At 31.8% G+C, this 20,727-nt stretch overlaps 2 protein-coding genes across 4 annotated transcripts; one reads left to right on the forward strand and one right to left on the reverse strand.

Moving 5' to 3' along the window:
• The first annotated feature begins 2,189 nt into the window (after positions 1-2,189).
• On the forward strand, positions 2,190-9,733 carry LOC114418828 (dynamin-related protein 1E-like). Of its 2 annotated transcripts, XM_028384350.1 has the most exons (16): positions 2,190-2,250; positions 2,363-2,507; positions 2,987-3,050; positions 3,158-3,265; positions 4,165-4,266; positions 5,262-5,312; positions 5,408-5,469; positions 5,694-5,784; positions 5,870-5,934; positions 6,041-6,235; positions 6,313-6,432; positions 6,525-6,595; positions 7,459-7,684; positions 7,781-7,831; positions 8,141-8,518; positions 9,307-9,733. In XM_028384350.1, exons 2-16 carry the CDS (start codon positions 2,364-2,366, stop codon positions 9,433-9,435), a joined length of 1,857 nt encoding a protein of 618 aa, XP_028240151.1. In that variant the 5' UTR covers positions 2,190-2,250; position 2,363; the 3' UTR covers positions 9,436-9,733. The 2 variants fall into 2 exon arrangements, with proteins under 2 accessions (XP_028240151.1, XP_028240150.1); XM_028384349.1 differs by having other exon boundaries at positions 2,212-2,507.
• Positions 9,734-13,784: 4,051 nt separating this feature from the next.
• LOC114418829 (UMP-CMP kinase 3-like) lies at positions 13,785-20,239 on the reverse strand. 2 transcript variants are annotated; one of them, XM_028384352.1, is made up of 10 exons: positions 20,078-20,236; positions 18,821-18,869; positions 18,468-18,519; positions 17,771-17,888; positions 16,586-16,742; positions 16,408-16,488; positions 16,218-16,325; positions 16,061-16,132; positions 14,601-14,645; positions 13,785-13,948 (listed from the first exon to the last, which is right to left on the reverse strand). In XM_028384352.1, exons 2-9 carry the CDS (start codon positions 18,845-18,847, stop codon positions 14,637-14,639), a joined length of 624 nt encoding a protein of 207 aa, XP_028240153.1. In that variant the 5' UTR covers positions 18,848-18,869; positions 20,078-20,236; the 3' UTR covers positions 13,785-13,948; positions 14,601-14,636. The 2 variants fall into 2 exon arrangements, with proteins under 2 accessions (XP_028240153.1, XP_028240152.1); XM_028384351.1 differs by lacking the exons at positions 13,785-13,948; positions 14,601-14,645 and having other exon boundaries at positions 15,862-16,132; positions 20,078-20,239.
• Positions 20,240-20,727: the final 488 nt, after the last annotated feature.

Consider the following 20,727-nt stretch of genomic DNA (forward strand, 5'->3'; position numbering starts at 1 on the left):
TGCCCTTTATGTTCAAATGAGTCTGATTCAAATGTTCATTTGTTCTTTTCTTGCAGGAAATCTCTCCAAGTTTGGGCTCACATTCGTGATTTGACTCCTTTCCGCAGGCGTTTCACTTCTTTACAACGCATTACTGACTCTTTAATTAGGGGCAGATCCACATCAGGTGTTCAAGGAAAATTACGTTGTCTGGCTATAGCAATTACAGTCTACTGCATTTGGCTGTTTAGGAACAAGCTGATTTTTGAAGATTATCAATTTTCTGTAATAGAGGTTATTAGCAAGATTAAGTTTCTTATGTATAGACAAGCGCACCTGTTGCATTTGTTTTAGCATCTTGATATAGGTCTTCTTGTATTAGGGAGACTTTTGATTTTCTTTAACTGCGGGGTATGCCCCGTTTATTATTGTATCATTTTGGGTTTAATATAATTTACATTCTTTTTCCCAAAAAAAAAATAAATTTGAATAAAACATCTCGAATTCGAGTCCTAATTAAATACACAATTATGATAAATAATGTCAAACACTAATTTTAGAAGCCTCTAAGGTTAATCCCATGTAAAAGTACCCATCGTGCTAGAACACACTTCCTTGAGAAGACTTTTATCCCAATATGTCATATTTTCTTGACAAAGTACTAATGGTAAAACTTCATACTAATATATTGCAACAACACTAGTGTAATTAATTTATCCAAAAATCCCATACAATATTCAAAAGCTAATCATATTGAGATAAGATATCACTTCATTTGTCATTATGTGCAAAAAAGTATTTTTGATATAAAGTTCTCATCATGGATTAAGGAAGAATTTTGCAATCAATTGATGAATATTCTACATTTATGTCGATCCCTAATCTATAAGTTAGGATCCATTCCAAACTTATAGTTATTCACTTTGATCCATATAAATATAGAAGAAACTTCTATTGTGGGTAAAGTAATCGATCGCCACAAATATAAAGAATAAGCATATTAGGCACATACACATAAATTTAATTTTTTTATATAACATTTATAATTCTCAAATGAATATTGATATCTTCAAAATATCTAATGAGACAATATATCAAATTTTAATGTGTATATATGTCTACTATAATTTGATTTACTATGCAAGAGAACATTTCATTGTTAGTTAGAAACATCTCTATCTCTATAAAATATTATTTTATATATTTAGAATTTTAAAAATGTGAACTATTAACATATTAGTGATAAAGATAGTTTTGAAACCGAGTTTTATAATTAGGAAAATTTAAAAATATATCAATTTTAACGTTTAAAAACGAGATAGTAAAATAGAAATATGGATATATAGTAGCGATAAGAATAATAATAATTTAGTTGTAAATAAAATAAAAATATTATACTATCCAATCCAATAAAGAAATATTGAACGAAGTTGAAAATTGACCGCCTCCTTTGTTCTCGATACACATGCATGCGGGCCAGCACACAGAGACATTACCTGAGATCGTCAAAATACTCTTCAATTTCAAATTTCAACGTTCAACATTCAAACAATTGATGCTTTGCTTTTCCTTAAACAAAACCAATAAGCTCACTGACAAAAATAATAACAATATATATATATATATATATATATATATATATATATCAAGCTTTCTAGGACATTAGTTAAAAAGTTATATATAGCAAACAAATGTTTTACCTCACTTTTAATTTCTAAAAATAACTTTTAATCAGTTAATGTGTAAAAAAAGTTTTAAATTTAAGTTGATTAAGGTGAAATCGAATTTATTGATTGATATGTATGATAAGCTTACTGATTCTTATATTAATTAACTCTTATGTCATATTTTCATTACTAAAAATATAAAATATTTTTCCTAATTGATAAAAATTAAACTCAAATTATGATTAGCTGATGATGGTATAAAAATATTCTATGGTTGAAATGCATTCTAATTAAACTTTTAAAAAGTTAATAATTTTTAATTTATTAATAAAAATTAATAAAAAATATTGATAATATATAGTATTTAATTAGTTAAGTTTTTTAAATTTTTTATGTCTGTAATTAATAACGTATTAATTAAATTTAAAATCTTGTTAACTAATAATAAATATATTATATTTTTAAGACACTAATTTAACGCGGCTTGTAATATTTTCCATGAATAAATTATAGTAAGAAAGAAAGAGTAAGTAGCAACCGCAAGAAAGAACCTTCCACATTAGTATTTCATCGCTCTTTCTCTCCTTCCGTTATCCCTCTCTCTGTAACTTCTCCGCCAAGTTTCTCTCTCTTTCTCTGAAAATTTAGGGTTTCTGAATCCTCTGTTGTAGCTAAAACCTTCTTCTTCTTCTTATTATTATTATTCATCTTCACAGTATGACGAGCATGGAGAGCTTGATCGGCTTGGTGAACAGAATCCAGCAGGCCTGCACCGTGCTCGGCGACTACGGCGCCGCCGACAACAGCGCCTTCTCTTCTCTCTGGGAAGCTCTTCCCTCCGTCGCTGTCGTCGGTGGCCAGGTCATCATTCTCTGTAACATGAACACGTTTGTTTTGTCTTAGAAGTAGAAACCATTCAAAATAAAAGGAGAAAGCTTATCCACAATTTCTTAGGTGCTGTTTCTGTTTGCGTTGTTCTCGAGTCAGAAGTAGAGTCTCACCTCGATAACCGCATAATCTTTTAATGTGAATGAAATAGTAAAAATTTAACTCTGACTGAAGACCAACACAAACAACACCTAAGGAGCTGTATATATGTTTAAGGTTTTAAATATCGATCGCGGACACGTTGCAGTTTCGTCGAGTTTGTTGATATTACGGCAAATTGCAGCCAAATGCGGTCGATGTGGTCCAATTGCGGTTGCGGACAGTTAAAAAACCGTGATGCTGTGACCCAAATCGCGGTCGCAGGCAGACTGTTTTATAAAACCTTAAGTTTTGTCCAAAGTAAAATTTTGTTTTCCTTCTGAATTTATTTGTTGTATTGAAAATGAATACAGAGTTCGGGGAAGTCTTCGGTTTTGGAAAGCATCGTTGGACGTGACTTTCTTCCTAGAGGATCAGGTGCGCTCTTTTTAATTTTTTTGGTTTGTGGAGTGTTATTTATTAAGTTAATTTAGTTAATTAATTTACGAATTGAATTTGAGTTTAAGTTTGAGTTTGAATTGCAGGAATTGTGACGAGGCGTCCATTGGTGTTGCAGCTTCATAAGGTTGACGGTAGAGCGAAGGAGTATGCAGAGTTTCTTCACATGCCAGGGCAAAAGATAACCGATTATGGTAATTTGGTTCAGTTACCAATTTTGTGCATATTTAGTTTGAAGTTGAAAATGCTGTGGCGGGCGTTCTAATGCAAATTCAACAAATAAAAAAGTAAAATGAATGCAAAAGCAAGAGTCCTGATCCGTTCGCAAAATTACTTTTGCCTCAAACGTAATTTTGTGACTGCAAACCAAACATGCTCGTTGCTCGGTGCATTTTCTATTTCTATAATCTGAGGTTTACACGTTGATAATTTTGATAAATTGATATGTTGAGTTGAGGTTTGCGTTGTAATGGCACAAATGGTTTTTATTTTGTTTTTCAATTGCAAATTGACATGTATGATCAAGTTTGTCGATTAATACCATAACTACTTTAAAAGTCGTATAGCTCTTATAATTTATTCTTAATTGGTTGACTGTGGAAACTGACACTAGAGAAATTAAATTCATATTACTGTATCTGTATTTGCTAATTATAGGAATAGGATAGGATGGTCTTTTTTGTTTCCCCTGTCTCTGGTTGCTTGTACCACAATTTTAATGCTGGTTTTGATGTTGGGTTTTGTAATTAATGGCATTATCTGATTCCGTTAATCCATTATGTTTCATTTGTTTTGGGTGCGTGTCTGTGTCCCCTATAATTGTGCTGTGGGGGTTAGATGTTTAGCTTTACTGTTAGGCTTGTTTTACCAATGTTACTTAAATGTGACATTACTCTTTCAAGCTATTTTCTTCCTTTTTGTGTCATTATCCTTGAAGTAGTAGTTTGCTAGAGAAATTTATCATGTCATCATTGTAATGCTGGCTACTTGGCTTCCTGGTGCAATTATCTGTGTGCAATTGCTTTTTTCCTTTTCTTTTTTTCTTATAATTTATCAAATATCTTGTCTAAAAAAATTGGTTTTCCTTTTGCAGCATTTGTCCGTCAGGAAATTCAGAATGAAACTGATAGAGTAACGGGGAGGACAAAACAAATATCTCCTGTTCCAATTCATCTTAGCATTTATTCTCCACATGGTGAGCTTTAACTGTTATTGTCTCTGACTCTTACTTTCTGAAAACTTAATTAGATGGTCTCTGGAAACTTATGTTTGATGCTTCTGTTGTTTATTTTTGAAGGAAAATTATTATTGAAATAAAGAAAAGATTGCAAAAAACAGAGGAAATAGTATTCTGTAACCATATTGAAAGAAAAAAAAAAGAAGAGCAACAGCCCAAAGAGTATGCTAATCAATATAACAGTTTCCTATAATCTGTTTGCTTGTCTGTGAAGTAAGCTCCTTTCAAATAATCAATGGCTGTACACCATAAATCTGGGTGATTAGGGGATGAGTCAAAATAAATACCGATCAGTAAAGGGAAAGACTCAGAAAGAGTGTCACCAATGTACTTATAATTTTAAAACCTAATACAGGAACCATTTCCTGTCCTTTAATGTAAGAATGAAGAATAACCTAAAGAAATTAATTTACTGAAGAGTTGCTTGAATTTTCCAAGGACTAGAGCTGCTTCTTACCTTACCTTTCCCCATTATTTATCTTATTCCAAGTATTATGGTCCATAAAATTCTAATATGATTTTTCCTTCCTTCTTTTGATTTTTTTCTACCTGTTCTGACAAAGGTTGCTGGTTTGCTGAAGCCTACTTCCCCAGCAGTTGCTTCCATTTTAATAGAGCAGGATTAGTATATATTTTAGTAAGGGCTAGGCTATTACCTGCTTTCTGGCTAGTTGCAGCTACCTTGTTTACAATTTACTCTTGACTTCACTCATGACTGTTTTTATAGATTTGATGTGTTTCACTTAAAACAGCACTAGTCAGTTTTTGATTTTTTTTATTTAATTTATATTTTTCCATTTATTAATTATCTGAGTTAATTTCACTTTTATTCCTTTTATGTATAGCTAGACCATCTTTTCTTATATAGTAAATAGATTATGTGGCATGAATTGAGACTGGAGATTCAAGTCTTATTTGTGTTTCCTAATTCAATTTGTTTGTTGTTTGAGCAGTTGTCAACCTAACTTTGATTGATTTACCTGGATTAACTAAAGTTGCTGTAGGTATGATTTGCATTCAATTGCTTACTGTAAATAAGTTTATTTTGGATAATGTGATACTTGTAAAGTTTGTACTGATTAACAATATCCATTTTCAGAGGGACAGCCCGAGACTATTGCTCAAGACATTGAAAATATGGTTCGATCTTTTGTTGAGAAGGTAAAAGAAGTTTTTTTGGTTATGTCTCTTAATTCCTCCTCTCTTCCGATTGAAAATTTTAATTGGATGATGCATCAAAATTCCTTTCTGTTTCTATTGGTGATGGGTAGTTTAGCGGCATTTTAATACATTTGTGAAGTGTTTACTAATGATAAATTAATCAGGAAGTGGTGATGGCATCAAGATACATATTTGCTTTAACCAATACTTGTTGCTTTTGACAGCCTAATTGTATTATACTGGCAATATCTCCAGCCAACCAAGACATAGCAACTTCTGATGCTATTAAACTTTCGAGGGAGGTGGATCCCTCAGGTATTTAAATGTTGTGGAATTTTCACTTATTTCCTTAGCTGGAGTCATTGTTTGTCACTGACATCCTTGTCTATAAACAATTCAGGTGAGAGGACATTTGGAGTGTTGACAAAGCTGGATTTGATGGACAAAGGAACTAATGCATTGGATGTAATATTTCTCACTCCCTCTCACATTTTCCCCCTGCAGTGGTTATGAGCAGTGCCTGTATAACCATATATAATTAGTTTGTCTTACCCATTTTTATTCCCTTAAGGTCCTTGAAGGAAGATCTTACCGTCTGCAACATCCCTGGGTTGGTGTAGTTAATCGATCCCAAGCAGATATCAATAAAAACGTTGATATGATTGTTGCTAGACGTAAGGAGAGTGAGTATTTTGAAACTAGTCCTGACTATGGGCACTTAGCCAATAAAATGGGTTCCGTATACCTTGCAAAACTTCTCTCACAGGTTTGTTTTTCAGAAAGCTGTTTTTTGCCCTTATTATGAAATAACTTGTTATTTTGATCATGTTAACTATTTTGTAGCATTTGGAGTCAGTAATTAGGGCACGGATACCTAATATAACATCTTTGATAAACAAAACAATTGAAGAGCTTGAATCAGAGATGAACCAAATTGGGAGACCAATTGCTGCTGATGCTGGGGTGAGTGGTTTACATTTGTGATTATTTCCTGAAAGTGTAAATTCTTCCTATAATATCCCGCAGAGGAATATTTCAACTATTCTCTCTTACAGGCTCAACTATACACCATCCTAGAACTATGCCGCGCATTTGATCGGATATTCAAGGAGCATCTAGATGGAGGGTAAATATATGCTATGATGTTCGATTTTTTCTCTATCTTGCGAATTTTGGTTAAATTAATTTCTTAGTCCTTTAATTTATTTTTTAGAATTAATTTGATCCTTTGCTTTTTTTCAGGTATAATTTGATCATTTAATTTTTTAAATCAATTCAATTTGTTCTTTCATTCTAAATTATAAGAAATCACACTTTCTTGTGATTATTCAAAACCACCACTACATAGTTTTAAATCGTCACAAAATATACATTTTCTAAAAAATGAATCAATTTTAAAAATTAAAGGACAAAAAATTAAAAGATCAAATTGAACTTAAAAATAATAAAAAAAATTAAAAAATCAAATTGAACTTAAATAATAAATTAGATGAAAAAAAACTAATTTAATCTTGAATTTTTAGGTGAACAACATTTGGTTATTGTAGTGTGACTATTTTCAATCCATTCTTAAGGGATTAGTGCATATTTGGGTTAGCTTAATTTGGGATGAAATATTCTTTTTTTTCAATTTCTTAGAGAGAGCTTTTTGAAAAAGAAAAAAAAAATTATTTCCCTTAAAGAAATCATTACTAAACATGAACTTCCTTCAAATTAGGTGTTTGACTTGTTTTCCCAAAATCATGAATTAATGTCTAAGTAATGCTCCTTTTTGTTTTGAACTAGCTATAATTCCTACTTTAAATATTGGTTTTCTTTTCTAGAAAAACTACTGTGTACTGCTATGCAAAGGCATGGCAAAGATTTAATGTACCCACCTGAATATGGTAAAGCAATTTTGAATGATAGTTATGGAGTCAGCTCCTTGTCTGATTCACAAGTTGAAAGGTCTCTTTGATTACATAATCACCCTTTTGTTTATTGTCATAGGCGACCAGGAGGAGATAGGATCTATAATGTCTTTGACAATCAGCTTCCTGCAGCGTTACGGAAGCTTCCATTTGACCGATATCTTTCTCTTCAAAATGTAAGGAAAGTGGTATCAGAGGCAGATGGCTACCAGCCTCACTTAATTGCCCCAGAGCAAGGTTACCGACGCCTCATTGAGGGAGCTCTCGGCTACTTTAGAGGTCCAGCTGAAGCTTCAGTCGATGCAGTAAGTGTACCTGGTCGCGCTCTTCTTTTCTTTTTTGTTATTTATTTTGAAGCTGGCATTAAGAGTTAAAGTTGGATTTCTACGGTTCGGATGTAGGTTCACTTTGTCTTAAAAGAACTTGTGAGGAAATCAATAGCTGAAACTCAGGTAAAGCTTGGGGATTTATTTTAGGACAAAACTCAGATACAGACATACGGTTTCATAAGTATTTTTGGTGTTGTTCTTCAACTAGAATTGGAGTTTTACCTTGGTAATCTATGTTTATCTTTTATAGATGATTTTATTACATCTTTTATAGATGATTTTATTACATGGATTACCAAGACAAAACTCCAATTCTGATTGGAGAACAACACTAAAAACACTTAAGAAACTACACCTTAGTTTTGTCCTTTATTTTATAGTTGTTCATAGTTACTAGAATGGTCAATAAGCTAAGAATTTGTGGTTGAATAGGAACTGAGACGTTTCCCAACTCTCCAAGCCGAAATAGCTGCAGGTACAAATGAGGCTTTAGAGAGGTTCCGTGAAGAGAGTAAGAAGACAGTTATCCGGCTTGTGGACATGGAAGCTTCATATCTCACTGTGGAGTTCTTCCGGAAACTTCCTCAAGAAATGGAGAAAGCTGGAAATCCAGCTAATCAGCCTACCCCAAATGTGGATCGATATGGAGAAGGGCATTACAGGAGGATTGGATCAAACGTATCTTCCTATATCGGTATGGTATCAGACACTCTTAGGAACACTATTCCAAAGGCTGTGGTTTATTGTCAGGTCAGAGAAGCAAAACTGTCATTGCTAAACCATTTCTACACACAAATAGGGAAGAAAGAGGTACTCTCTCACTCTTGCTCTCGCTCTCGCTTACAATTAAAACTCATATGTTTCCTATCTTTGCAATTAAAACTCATCTTTCCTTTCTTGGTAACAAAGATATTGTTCTTCTTTTGGAACGGTGGAGTACTCTTGGAATCAATCGAATAAAATACAATCAGTCTTTTCTACATGATATGGACTTAAACTAAATATCTTTACCATGGAAGAATAATTGTTCCTTGGGTTTGCATTAGATATACCTCTGAAGTGATATCCTAGGGGTGATTGTGTGCAACTTTTATGTGATTTAACTATTCACTTGGTCCTGTAGTTGTCTCCATTTTAAATTTTAATCCCTACATGAGAATTATAAGTTTTAGTCTTACAAAGTTTTTTGTGACAGTTTTTATTACTGTCAGAAAATTTTTGTAATGACTGTCAGAAAACTTTCTCTGGGATTTAGCAATAAAGATTAAAACTCAACTTTTATGCATGTGTGAGGTCTAAAATTTATAGTTGTCTTGTATAGGAACTAAAACTTAAAATGATTACAACTGTAGGGACCAAGTAGCTAGTTCAACCTTTTTGTTTATATAAACTACAAAAAATACAGAGAAAATTTATTTGAATCAATAGCCATAGATCTTTCTTCATAAGGATGTGTGATTATAACACGGGAACTCCCCCTCACTCCTCCAAACCACCAATTAGGCATGTGACTATCCATGAGAACATGTAATGTATTTTATTGTATGATACCAATTTTAGTTGTTTTAAGTATATCCGTAATATTAATGTTGGTGCAGGCTAAACAGCTATCACAGTTGTTAGATGAAAACCCTGCCTTGATGGAGCGGAGGCAACAATGTGCTAAAAGGCTTGAACTATATAAAGCGGCAAGGGATGAAATTGATTCTGTTTCTTGGGCACGATGAGCTTAATTGGTTGCTATCATTTACATGTAGCTGTTAGCTATTGATTATAGGTTACTTGGCTAGACCCTGATATCATTTTTAGGGTCTCTATTATTTTATTCTTCAGGCTTTGTGTATATTCATTGAAATGAAAAGAAAAAAAATCAGTTTATATTCCTTTGTTGGTTGTAGGATAGTGATGGAGCTAATGATTGTTTCTTGTCCGTCGAGGTTGTACATCAAGAGAGACCACACACTATATTGTTTTATTTAAAATTACATTTTTTTTAATTTGAAAATTTATGATTTAGAATGGCAATTCGGTCGAACGAACTCTAGTGCAGACCAAGAGTGAAAATATAAGCCTAAAGACTTGGAATTACTTTCTGCACCCTCTTCTTGCTTCAAGCACCATCAAAACAGACTTGAATGGATGCAGATACCCTTCCCCATGCACCTCAACACCACCACCTCCACCCCCACAGACCCCCTCCCCTCCGATGATGCCATCGTCTGTGTTGTCAACAAATGCTTTGAGGGCATTCTCACAGTCCACACCAAATTGTGCTCATCCCTCGCCCTATGTTAGCTACCTCATCTTCATTTCTAACATGCTTGCCTTCCTCACCAACAACGGAATGGTTATGCCTTTGGAAAGTGAGACGAAGGATAAGGAGAAGTTTGGTAGGGTTTTAGGTTTGGGGATGGGATCGATTTCATATGAGGGATGATAATGGGTTTGGGGTGAGGGACGAAATGTGTGGGTGGTGCAAGGTGAAAAGGTGAACTCAAATTAGGATAAAGAGAAAAGTGAAAAGAAAATAAAATTTGTCACCCTATTTCAAAATAGTTATCCCATAATGTAAAATATATATTTCAGATTATTTATCCCTATTCTGAAAGAGTTGTTCTAAAATACAAAAGTTATATTTTGAAATAGGGATATGTAATCTAAAAACCTATTTTGGAATATAATTTTCATATTCCAAAATAGTTATTCTGGAATAGAGATACACTTTGAAATGATTATTTGACTATTTCATAATAAAGGAAGACTAATATGTCAAAAGACTAAGGAAGTGTATTGGATTAGGATCTTAAAAGATTATTTTATCATAAAAAAATACTGAATTTTAAAAGATTTTGTAAGAATGTAATGATTTTAAAGATTTTTTTAAATGACTTTTATGATTAAGATTTTATAGTTCAAATTTTAATGAATTTACAAAATATGAATTCATAAGATTTAAAAGGACACTATGGATTCCTAAGATTTTAAAAGACTCTTTGAATTCTTTAAAAATATTCAAAATTATTGATAAAGATCCATGAATTTGGTCCACCTAACATTTAAAATAAAACACATCTTATACAAAGAACCCTAAACTTATTACATAACAAATTAATTTTTTCTAGCATACTTATAAGCACAATAGATTCATTCTCCTTTAATCATCAATCATGTTAATTATATAAAAATTATATACCATAATGTCTCCCGGTAATATGGATATTTATAATCATTGTCACAATAACAATCCCACCAAACAAAAACATGTCTAACAATTGTTTCAAACCTCATTTATATATTTATCGATATATACATGAGTCAACTTCTCATGTTCATTAAAATTGTATAGGTTCATATATATTTACATTCATTTATATGTATAAGCAAATAGTCAAAATGTCTCCCAAATTCAAAAAATTGGAAAAATATCTCATATCGCACTTTTTAGAGCATGTTGACCATTGATCCAAAGAGTAAAAAAATTTATGAATATCTACCGCTTTTAACAAAGAGACAGAGAATTATGTGTGATGAAAAAAGAAAAGCATAACAATTTGCAAGAAAATGAAAGAAAAAAAGTCTCATGAAATCTTAAGGGTTTGGATGAAATTTTATAATTGTATCTTCTCATAAAAAATCTCATGAAATCCATTAAAATACATCACAAGAAAGAATCCATCGAAATTTGTATACTTTTAAATACCAATTTTATTTTTTTTTTTGTAAAAGAACTTAATTGAATTCCAATAGATTTTATTAAATTTCTTAAAAAATCCTAATAGTCTTGATTGAATATTATAAAAATTATTTCAATTATTTAAAAATGTTAATTGAATATAAAAAAAATTTAAAATTCTAATAGATCGGAAACCTGTGGCCTACAACCTAGCCCATTTTATATCGGGTCTTGTTATTTGCATCCTTCTTTTCCTTTTTGTGCACAAATGATCCCCAAATGATGTTATATTGTTGTTCTTTTCCTTCTCTTACTCTGTGATTGTTCGTGTTTCTTCATTCTTGTTGTTTAATGTGGCGATTGTTCTTTTTCTCTGGTGAGCACTAAGCATTTCAATAGAATTCTCAAAGTGTATCTGATGCATTCCAAAAATTACATTTCGGAATATTTTTTAAATGTTAAAAACTTTTCGGAATTTAATTTCTAGAATGCAATAGATATATTTTAGAAAATAAAATTTGAATTTTTTTTTGTTCAAAACTTTTCAAAATTTAGATTTCAAGATGCATTAGATACATTTTGGAAACTATTTTGGAAAATAGTGTTGTGTTGTGCTAATATGTTGTGGAAATTAATTTCGATTGCATTTTGAAAATTTGTTTCTGGAACATAGTAACACTTTCACAAATTTCATTCCAGAATTTAATTTTTTGAACAATTAACTTGCATGAGTTTTTGAAAATGGTGTTTTGTGCGTCAATATAAGTGGATTAAAGAAAAGACTACGTTATCAAGATGTCATGAGGTGGACATGCCAAATAAGTAACTTGGTAATTGTAATGATATTTTATTCCCAAATAAGTTTGTGCATTGTAGTGTTGCATTTAGCACTACAGAAGTAATTGAATGGTAAAATATTGTTGGGTATGTGATCAATGTAACGTTATTTGTTATTTGGTTTAAATATATTTCTAATTCCTATAACATATTTGTGATTTTAGTCGCTAGAAATTTTTTGTCATAGTTTTAATTCCTATAAAATTTTGTTTTACAGTCTTGGTTTCTGTCACTCTTTATTGATGGAGTGACAACCATTTATTAGAAAAAATGCCTCATGTTTATTAAATAATAGGGATTAAAATGAATATTTTCGAATAAGAGGGACCAGTTTAAAATTAGAGAAATACCATTCAAGATTAAAATTGTAAAACAAAATTTTATAGGAACTAAAATTATAAGAAAACAATTACAAAAGACTAAAGGTTTAAAATGAATATACTTAAGAACTAGAAATATTCTTGTGCCTTTTTATTTTATTTTTTAGGTGTTTCCTACTCATGGAGATATGTTCAAGTGCGAAAACTCACTTGCAAATGATTTTGTTGTTGTCTTGTGAGGTTAACGCAGACACGCAAGGTGTAACAGGAAGTTGTAATATTAGGTTGTGAAATGAGTTGAAAATATAGAATAAGATTACTGTAAGATAGATTTACACGATGATTAAATTATATTCCATCATATATATTAAATTATTAATTTTTAAAATAATTTCCTTAAAAGTCATATATAAATAATAATTTACAATTTAGTATATAGCCATTAAATCTTGAAGATACAATTTTTGCATTTTTATTTTTTCATAAATCAAATTTTTAGAACTACTTTAAATTTCTTCGTCAAAATGTTCAATTCAAATTTCTTTTGATTTTTTTGGGGTGAAGAAATGATGTTTGATTTCCGTTGAAGAGTCCGAAAACGACAAAAGAAGTCGCGTTTAAATTGAAAGTTCATAATGGTCTTATTAAATCAATGTAAAGTTTAAGTGGCTCACATTTTTTCCTATATTTTTAGTACCTCAATACCTCAAATGTAAGTCATTTTTTCCTCTAAATTTAATTTTTTAATCCCTAAAATAAAATTAAAATACTCTTTTGTGATGACAAATTACAAATCTAAAGTTATCACAAATTTTGAATCTCTTATTCCATATTTCTCATGAGATTTGCTTTTATTTGGTTTATGATGGAAGAGAAAGAAAAATACTTTTGTTGAGAGACTCCCATCTTTTATTTTCATCCTCTTTAATTTTATCTTCTAAACCAAACACATACTTTATCTTTTTAGATCTATAAAAAGTGTCCAGCCTTGCCACATGTTAGCTGGAAGTGTGTATGTTGGACAATTATTTTTATTTTCTTTCACCTCTTCAATTCTTTTTCGCTCTTTGATTTTCTTGAGAAACTGTGCAACAGCACAGCTTCAGACCTAGTTTTGAATATTATAAATCAGAATTTTAAAACCACTTTATAAACCTCTTTTTTCTCTTTAATTTCTTTGACTTAATCTCTGCAGGCGCAGACTATTTATGCCTCTTCTGGACTAAAGCTATAAATAAATAAATGGTAGAAAGAATCCCACACGAAAATCTTTATTGCAATATCAATGAATGAGTCAACAAGATATAACATTAGAATACAGAGGTAAAACCCTCAGGTATAAACTACGATTTTCTATACTATAATAACAAAATGTGACACAATAGAACAAGCCACCAATACTGATATGACCTGAAAAACAAGATGGGCAATAAATCAGCATCCTGCATCCACATTTGACAAAAATGGAAACACCTATTTATAAATTCTGTTCAACGTATAAAACGAATGAAATGAGTATATTGCTACTTTTCTTGTTACTGAGAGAAATCATCACCTAAACAAAACATGATTTAGTACGAATTTAGATTTTTAAAAGAAAAGATGCCAAGTAGCTTATAAAACAAACCTGATTCATCCAATGATATAGCCAAAATTACAGTCTACAACTTGGACGATTCAAGAAAGAATATTCTTTAATTTTCAGCACTAACCATACATGTAGAAAAGTATTATACAAAAGGTGGTTGATCGTGTTATCTTGTCCAGATAGAGTGCCTAGACATAGATCCGAAAAGCAAATCCAAAAAGAATAGATGCCTTACCACTTGGAAGGATATCTAACTTTAAAATTTTAAAATGATAAACCTATAGAAGAATTGAAATAAGATATTTGTCCCGTACTCTAAGAAAACTTCTAATGTTAGATTGCCCTACTCAGTAAACTTTATTGCTTCCACTAGTCAGAAATCCACAACAGGTTTCAAGACCAGATAGTACAGTAAAATGCATCATATGCAAATATAAATATATGGCACCTTCTACCATACGTTGCAACTTTTACCTCTAAATTTCCACCATGGAGTCAAGATGAACATGCTCAATCAGCCTGCAAATACCACAAATGAACATCAATTCCTAGAAAATTTGCAGTTCGAATGGCATGAGCATAGAATGTGATGTGATGAGCAAATATTTCATTCGTCACTGGAGAGAAGTTGATCATATATAATTTAAGGTCGCTCTTTATACTTCAAGGAATTTCTCACGTGTCTCACGAGCGAAAAAGCAGTCATTGCATTGATACAAAGACTACCGGTAATAGAATGTATATTTTTGTTCAAACTTCCGTTAAACTTGGGAGTTGAAACAGAAAGTTCCAAAAACTTCTTTCTTAACGAACACTTTGGTAGTTAGTCAATGTCCCCAAGCATCTAGCTGGTCACAAGTTTGCTAATCTCAATATTAACATATGCACAACTAGGCTTCATACTTTTTACAACAGTTGATTCAAAGGGAAGTAGTTTAATCAGAAAAGTGGACTGCACTTGAGGGTTAAGATTGTTTGAGGGTTAAAGCTTCATACAATTTTCTTAACATACAATGGCAAGGTTTTGTTTAATCAGAAAAGTAGATTGCACTTGAGGGTTAAGAATGTTCAAGGATTAAGCCTTCACACAATTTTCTTAACATACAAAGGAAGGTTTTGCCATTAAGAACGTTCCATATAATTTTATTTTTCTTTTGTGTTGTCTCAAAAGCGTAGGCTGAGAGCCAGCAAATGATTCACTATCAAAAGTTTAAAAGTTTTCATGAAAGGGCTGAAGTTTTAGTTTAATCAGAAAAGTAGATTGCGCTTGAGGGTTAAGAATGTTCAAGGGTTAAGGCTTCTTACAATTTTCTTAACATACAAAGGAAAATTTTGCCATTTAAGAACGTTCCATGTAATTTTATTTTTCTTGTGTGTTGTCTCAAAAGCGTAGGCTGAGAGCCAGCAATTGATTCACTATTAAAAGTTTAAAAGTTTTCATGAAAGGGCTAAAGCAAGTGGGGCTTACTGTATTCATATTTGCGTGTACTGGAGAGTTGAGGTATGCTGTTATCTCTATTTGAATGTTGTTTTAAATAAAATTTTGTTCTCTATGAACCTTAACATTCCTATCTATTCTTTCATTCCAGTTACCCATATCGTCATTTTTTCAAAATAAAAAATAATATATATATATATACCATCAGTAATAATATATGGTATACAAAACAAATAAATTTTGATAAAGAGAAGGACAAAAGTTCTTTACAGTGAATAAGAAAAAAAAATCATAATGTATACAAAGTTAAACTTCTTAAAATACCCATTCAATGCAGGAATTCATCACTAGTTAAATTATAGTATACAACATATTGTAATCCAATCATATACCTTACTAATTAACAAGGAAGGCAATGATTCCCAATTTTTGTCTTCGATACAAAATGGAACTTGTACATATAAAGTTTTGACATAAGGCGAACATAGTGATTTACCTTGTCATTCTTTGGACCAAAAATTGCTTTGACTGTCTCAAATACCTCTTCGATAGGTCTTGCAGCATCAATCTAAAAGAAATATTTGTGATGTCCTCAGTACCAAAGGAACTTTTATATTTGTAAAAAATATGGTAGAAACACAACTATCAATTACCTTGCGAACTTTTCCCTTTGCATCATAATAATTAATCACGGGAAGACTAGACTCCAAGAAAACCTTAAACCGCTTCCTTATTGTTTCAATATTGTCATCTTCTCTACCCTTTATTATAATTGAGAAAAAAGTCTCAAGTGATGACTAGCACAAGGAAATACAAATAATTAAAAAGAAAAACGAAACCAACCTGGTTCCTACTAAGAAGTCGCCTCTCCATCTCTTCCTCAGGGCAATCAAAAAATAAGACAAATGCTGGCTCTATTCCTGTCTGCAAAAGCCATAATACATTTTGGAAATTAAAGTTGGTACAATTATCTATACTGGAATAATTAGAATTTAACAAGCTTTATTGAAGTATCAATTACCACTTTCTCAAATGCTGCCCGGTTTTCCTCATTGCGGGGAAAACCATCAATAAGAAATTTGTCATTGCCACTTTCCTGCATTGCTTTTTGTAAGAGCTTAATTGTTACCTCAGAGGGAACAATTTTTCCTTCTTTAATCATATTCTGAATCATTGTACTGTCAAACAAAAGAAATAAATGTGTTAATACTAAATGATATGGACTATTTAAGCCCAACAATACAAGATGTTAGACTAACAATAGTGCTCACTGTTCAGCAGTCGAAGTTGGAAATGAATAAACAGTATAGGGAAATACATATAAAAAACGAATGCAACCAGAATTTGGTAAGCAATACGTAAGAATACACTATCTAATTAGATATTTCCCAGAACACGAAAATGAATAAAAATTGTAAGAGGAAACAAAGTCCTACTCAGAAAAACAAAAAATGCAAGAGAGTTCTAGACACAACCCACAACAGGAATAGGCCAATGTCAAGGAAATGAAACCTCTTGAAAACGCACCCCACAACAGGAATAAGATATTCCAGCTTGCTATTACTCTCAAATCTCTAGCCAGATGCATAAAAAAATGATGCAAACAAAACACATCCACCAATCCTTCAGACAGAAAAAAATCTTCAATGTAATTATTGAACTTGTGCCCCTCAAAAACCCAAAAAGGAGTGACAGTAGATGGTCTACCATCATATGTGTTGCAGGGTAATTGTCTCCACTAACCAAAAAAATTCTAATATGTCCAAAATTGTCATCATGACCCATGGTATAATTCACATAGCCTCCATAACTTCGATTTACTAGAAATACAAGAGATTAGTCCTATGAAATTTATGAAAAAATAAACCTAGTGTGGGAAAAAAACAATTTGGTCGTACATCGGAAATCATTTCCAATTTAGAATCCTAGTACCAACAAGAGTCGCAAAATATAATTTCACTGAAATATTTCATTAGTGTGCTATGCCTTTTCCCATGAGATTTATTCAGATAAGAGATTTTTTATAACAAACAATAGGTTTTTGCTGTACAAGTTTTTTGTAAAAAAATAAAATGAAAGTTCACTATTTATTGAACCACTAGTCAATTGATATTTTTAATCGAGACTGGAGAGACTGTAAATGGTCAGTGAAGAACAGGTTTATGAATCTTCTCTAACATATTAACATGAAGAATATAACATGTACCCATTTTCAGAACCAGATTTGATTTCTGCTCGCAGAAGATCACCAGCGCTGAGATGAGTATACCCAAAATTTTGGACAATATTTGCACATTGGGTACCCTTTCCACTTCCTGGGCCACCTATATCATTATCAGATCAACAACCAACTTAGAAGTCAGAAAAAATCTACTGTAAATTCCAATGAACACATTAGACATAAATGGATAAATAAATTCACACTTTAAAAGAAAAGAGAACGTAACAAAAAAAATGGTGTGTTATATGCTAAACAATGAAAACTAAGCCCTTAAATTAGTGATTGCAAGCAATTTACAAAAAGACAGAATCGGGATGAATGTCAAGCCATTAAAATTCCTAGTTTCATTTATCATGTTAAAAGGAATTCTAGGATGCAAGTATTGCAACTGTATGTTAATTCTTTCAAATTTTCCTTTTCCAAAGTTAAAGTTCAATAATAAAAAATTATAGTGTTGAATAGTAAAAATTGTGATGTACTTCCAAACTAATAAGTCAAATTTCTTGTCTAGAAGGTAAACCAGTTTTCTGCAAAGAACCTAAAAAACAATTAACTGCAGATTCAGGTTTAACAATGAAGAAAGAATTGAGGGTTTAAAAAACATGCAGATTTCAGGTTAGAGCGAAGATGACTTTGGAGTGTTGGAGATCCTTAACTTGAATGTAATCTATTAACTGCTTACCTAACACAAAAACAACTGAAGGATTTTTCTCTAGGAGACTTCCATTTGCATCCTACAATGAATGATTAAAGAAGTAAGTCAAAATATACACTGCATTAACAAATGATACCAACACAGCACAAGAAAAGGTTATAAAACAAAGTTTAAAGCTTATATTAGTTTTACAAAAAAAAAAAATCTTGCTGGACATGGTACCAACATTGCCCAATCCAAGAAAAGCATTTTCAATGTTCAAACCTTCAAATTCAGAATGAATGTAAAAGAATCATGAAAAATATTCACTTTAATCTGATTTAAAAAATGGCCAGTGAAAATGTTAGAAGTGAATCCACGTGTGAAATAACCATGAATACCTTGTTTGCAGCTTCAACAGTTCCCATTAGTAGCAACTAAAATGTGTTTCTGTAAAGAAAAAAATTCACAAATAAATACAATGATGAGTCAAAAAGTCATCTACATCAAAGAATCAAGCACCTATCATACATGTATATTCGTTCTGTCTCATTTATATTCCAGAACAAACATCATATTTAATAAGCTCAAGTTCCGTATATAGCAAAGAAGCCATTGCACTAATGCCATTAAATTATGGATATACTTCTGCTTAAAAAAAGAGCAATTTGATCTTATTATGCACTATAATATTCTAAATCCTCACTTGCTTTCATATTCAGCTCGCTCCATAGTCTCATTCACTATTTCAACAGATCAAGATCGACATGCAAAGTCTAAATCAGACATTTAATACTCGATTTCACCAAAAATTCAATTGATTTACAACTCTCATTCACTGTTCAAAAGATCAAGACAGACATGCAACACTCTCATTCAATTTTCCATCAAACCTTCCAATTTCATGCAAGCCATTGCCGTTAACCAAAACGGGAATCAAAACTTAGATCTATAGAAAAGAAGCCAAAACAATAGCCCAGATACTAACATTCACAATAGTTAAACTAAACACCAAGCATAGCCATTACATCATCAAGAAAATCAATAAAAAAAGGAACAAATATAAAAAACTAAGCAATGGAAAAATCACCACAAAACTAAGTAAGATCACGAATCGCCAAATCAATTAAAATTCAGCTGAATTTTCATTTTTCAGAAGCGGCAACAACACATACATGCAACACTCTCATTCAATTTTCCATAAAACCTTTCAATCAATTTCATGCATGGCATTGTCGTTAACCAGAACCGACGCCAAAACTTGGATCTATAAAAAAGAAGCCAAAACAAAAGCTCAGACACTAACATGCAAAATAATTAAACTAAACAACTAGCAGAACCATTGCATCATAAACAAAAAGTGAATAAAAAAACTGAGGAATGAAAAAAAAATCACAAAACTGGAAGTAAGATCACGAATCGCCGAATCAATTAAAATCCAGCTGAATTTTCATCTAACAGAACGGAATCGAACAATGCGTAAAGCGAATCGAGAAACGCGAGAAATGAAGAAGTGAGAAGAGGCGCGGATCGGAGATCGATCGGCGCGGTCAGATCTCGGCGAGATTCGAAGAGATCTCGAGAGAGAACGAGCGCAAAGTGAAACGAAGGAGAAAATCGAAACGGAAATTCAACGGAGATTAGGAGTTCGGTCATACCTTACGCGCGATGGAGAAGAGAATGAGAGAGAGAAAGGGAAAACGATGGGAGAATGAGTGTGGAGGGGAATTTTGATTGATATTTATAGAGTTGGAAGAAAGAAAGAGGAACGAATGAAGGTGTGCTTTTTATTTTTTGGGGGAAAGGAAAAATAGAGAAGTGAAGTTGATGAAGGAGGATGACACGAAGGTCGTTTTTAATAGTCGGTAGGGCCAAAATGGGAAAGTTGGGTGGTGTTTGCGTGATTGTAACGGCTACAATGCACGGTTTTATCGGGCATGAAAGAATTGGGGATCATGATTAATTTCCTGCAAAGGAGGCAGGTCCCAAGATTCTTGTATTATCAACCATTTATTTTTTTGTCTTAGTCCATTAGATACAAATTAATTTTGCTTACGAATTATTACTGAATGAAGGAAATTTTACACACAATCAGTCTCAAGCTATTAATACTGTGAGTTTAATTTGTGAGGCCTTAACATAAGAAATTTTTTAATTAAAAAATATTAAATAAAACTTTTAAACTAAAATTCGTTAATTACGTTCATTTTTGTTAGAAAATATAATGATGATAAATTATATATTTAAGGTATTAAAATAACACTAATTTGTAATTCAATAAGATTAACCTAACCATAAAACGATTAGA

Source organism: Glycine soja, chromosome 7 (genome assembly GCF_004193775.1).
Source record: "Glycine soja cultivar W05 chromosome 7, ASM419377v2, whole genome shotgun sequence".
NCBI classification, from domain to species: Eukaryota; Viridiplantae; Streptophyta; class Magnoliopsida; order Fabales; family Fabaceae; genus Glycine; species Glycine soja.

What these genes read in the sequence shown, in the direction of transcription:
- LOC114418828 (XM_028384350.1), top strand. Translation starts at nt 2,364, where the DNA reads ATGACGAGCATGGAGAGCTTGATCGGCTTGGTGAACAGAATCCAGCAG. An exon ending in GCAAAAGATAACCGATTATG is followed by an intron (nt 3,266 to 4,164) that starts GTAATTTGGTTC and finishes TTCCTTTTGCAG; the next exon opens with CATTTGTCCGTCAGGAAATT. An exon ending in CACAAATAGGGAAGAAAGAG is followed by an intron (nt 8,519 to 9,306) that starts GTACTCTCTCAC and finishes ATGTTGGTGCAG; the next exon opens with GCTAAACAGCTATCACAGTT.
- LOC114418829 (XM_028384351.1), bottom strand. Translation starts at nt 18,847, where the DNA reads ATGGGAACTGTTGAAGCTGCAAACAAG. An exon ending in GGGCAGCATTTGAGAAAGTG is followed by an intron (nt 16,489 to 16,585) that starts GTAATTGATACT and finishes TGGCTTTTGCAG; the next exon opens with ACAGGAATAGAGCCAGCATT. An exon ending in GACTTCTTAGTAGGAACCAG is followed by an intron (nt 16,326 to 16,407) that starts GTTGGTTTCGTT and finishes ATTATAATAAAG; the next exon opens with GGTAGAGAAGATGACAATAT.